Here is a 1842-nt window from a genome sequence, read left to right as displayed (position 1 = left end):
TTTTATTTTTTATTCCTTTCGTTTTATTTTTATTTTTTTTTACTTCCCTTTTATTTATTCCTTTATTTACTTCCCTATTCATTTATTCCCTATTTATTCCTTTATATTCCTTTCTTTTTTTTATATTATTCCCTATTTATTCCTTTATTTACTTCCCTTTTATTTACTCCTTCCCTTTTATTTTTATTCACTTCGTTTTATTTTAATTTATTATTTTTTTTCCCGCTCCAGAGGTCCAGATGTTCGTCTGCAACAAGGAGGTGTACGGCTTCCTGCCGGTGCCGCTGAGGTCGCACAGCACCTTGCGGGACGAGGTGGAGAGCTTCATGCACGTCCAGCTGGAGATCATGGGTAGGTGGCGGGGGTCTCGGGGGGGGGGGGCGTGCAGCGAGGTTTTGGGTTCCACTTCGAGTCCCCGGGGCACGGGAAGGTTGTTGCAGAAAACGGAGGCTCGGAGCCTCCTGCAGGCACAAGGGAGCGATGTGGCCGTCGCACGAGGGTCGCTCTGCTCCCGTCTTTCTCTTGGCCACGTGAAAGCAGCTTCTGGCTTTCCCTTTCCCCCTCCAAGGCTCTCGGCCGGCCCCCCCGGTGTCTTTTCGAAGCCCTCTGGCCCTCGCTGCGCTCCGTCTCCCTCGCTCCTCACGCCCACAGTGCGCCTTTGTTCGGGCTCGCCGGCACAAAGGCTCCTTTTAGGCGGGCAGAATCCGCGCCGGCGTTGGAAAGGACGGGGCCGAGCCGCACAAAGAGCCCCCTTTTCCACCGCCGGTATTTCGGGAGCGGTGGCGCGGGTCCCGCCGCACGATGCCGCGATGGCAGAGGTTCAGCTCCAGTTTGCTTTGGCCGCCCGCGGGCCGCGCCTTCCACGGCTCCGCTCTCTTCCTTATTCATCGAAGAAAATTCCAGCTGCTTCTGTAAATTCGGCTCCGGGCAGAGGGTTCCCGTTCAAACCTTCCCTTATTCACGGAGAGATCGGAGGCCGCCGAGCTCGTACACGAGGGCGGGGGAGCGGTTGCACCGTTCCCACGTGGAGCCGCAGCGGCGCTGCAGGGACCCCCCGGCGGTGGCGGTGCCTCGAAATTAACGGGGTCTCTTTGCTGTCTGCCCCTAGTGAAGAACCCCCCGGCAGAGCCCTCGCAGTACCTGTCGGTGCCCCCCAAGATCCCCGACAAGATGGGCTTTGACGAGGTGAGCTCGCGGCACCGGGGAGGGGGGGGTCTCGTCCCGCATCCGGGGGTGTTTGCCGAGCCCCGTGGTGTTTTTGGGGCCCCAGAGCCGGGGGGGGGGGGTCCAGCAGGAGCGTCCCCACGCCACGCTGCCGCTTGCCCCCAGGTCTTCATGATCAACCTGAAGCGCCGGGCGGACCGTCGGGAGCGCATGCTGCGGACCTTGTACGAGCAGGAGATCGAGTGCAAGGTGGTCGAGGCGGTGGATGGGAAGTGAGTGAAGGGAGCTGGGGGGGGACAGACGGGGACGAAGAATCGAGGCGGGGCGATCGTCCCGCGCCGTGGCTGCTGCTGCCCCCTGCCCTGTTGCCTTGCAGAGCCATGAACAGCAGCGAGGTGGAAGCGCTGGGCATCAAAATGCTGCCGGGCTACAAGGACCCCTACCACGGCCGGCCGCTCACCAAGGGGGAGCTGGGCTGCTTCCTCAGCCACTACAAGATCTGGAAGGAGGTGAGCGGGGCTCGGGGGTGGGGGGCTTCGGCCACCCCGGGTGCCTCGGCGGCAAGGAGCTCGTCAGCGTTGGGTTGTTGGTGTTTTTTTTTTTTTTTTTTTCCCATTTTTTGCCTGTTGAGTTTTTAAAAAAAAAAACACACCGCTTCCTGCTAAATTTCCAGATTGT

General features: G+C 59.0%; 1 protein-coding gene across 1 annotated transcript; it reads left to right on the top strand.

The window, feature by feature from the left end:
- Positions 1–203: 203 nt before the first annotated feature.
- Positions 204–1724, top strand: LOC118159681 (procollagen galactosyltransferase 1-like; the record flags this gene model as incomplete). Its single annotated transcript, XM_035314250.1, has 4 exons — positions 204–351; positions 1109–1185; positions 1330–1436; positions 1541–1724. Coding segments are annotated over exons 1-4 (480 nt in total), but the record flags the coding sequence as incomplete, so codon positions are not given.
- Between the last annotated feature and the right edge of the window lie 118 nt (positions 1725–1842).

The sequence above is a fragment of the Oxyura jamaicensis genome, unplaced genomic scaffold (assembly GCF_011077185.1).
Source record: "Oxyura jamaicensis isolate SHBP4307 breed ruddy duck unplaced genomic scaffold, BPBGC_Ojam_1.0 oxyUn_random_OJ71608, whole genome shotgun sequence".
NCBI classification, from domain to species: domain Eukaryota; kingdom Metazoa; phylum Chordata; class Aves; order Anseriformes; family Anatidae; genus Oxyura; species Oxyura jamaicensis.
Note: the sequence above shows the minus strand (reverse complement) of the source record. Positions and strands in the feature narration are given on the sequence as shown.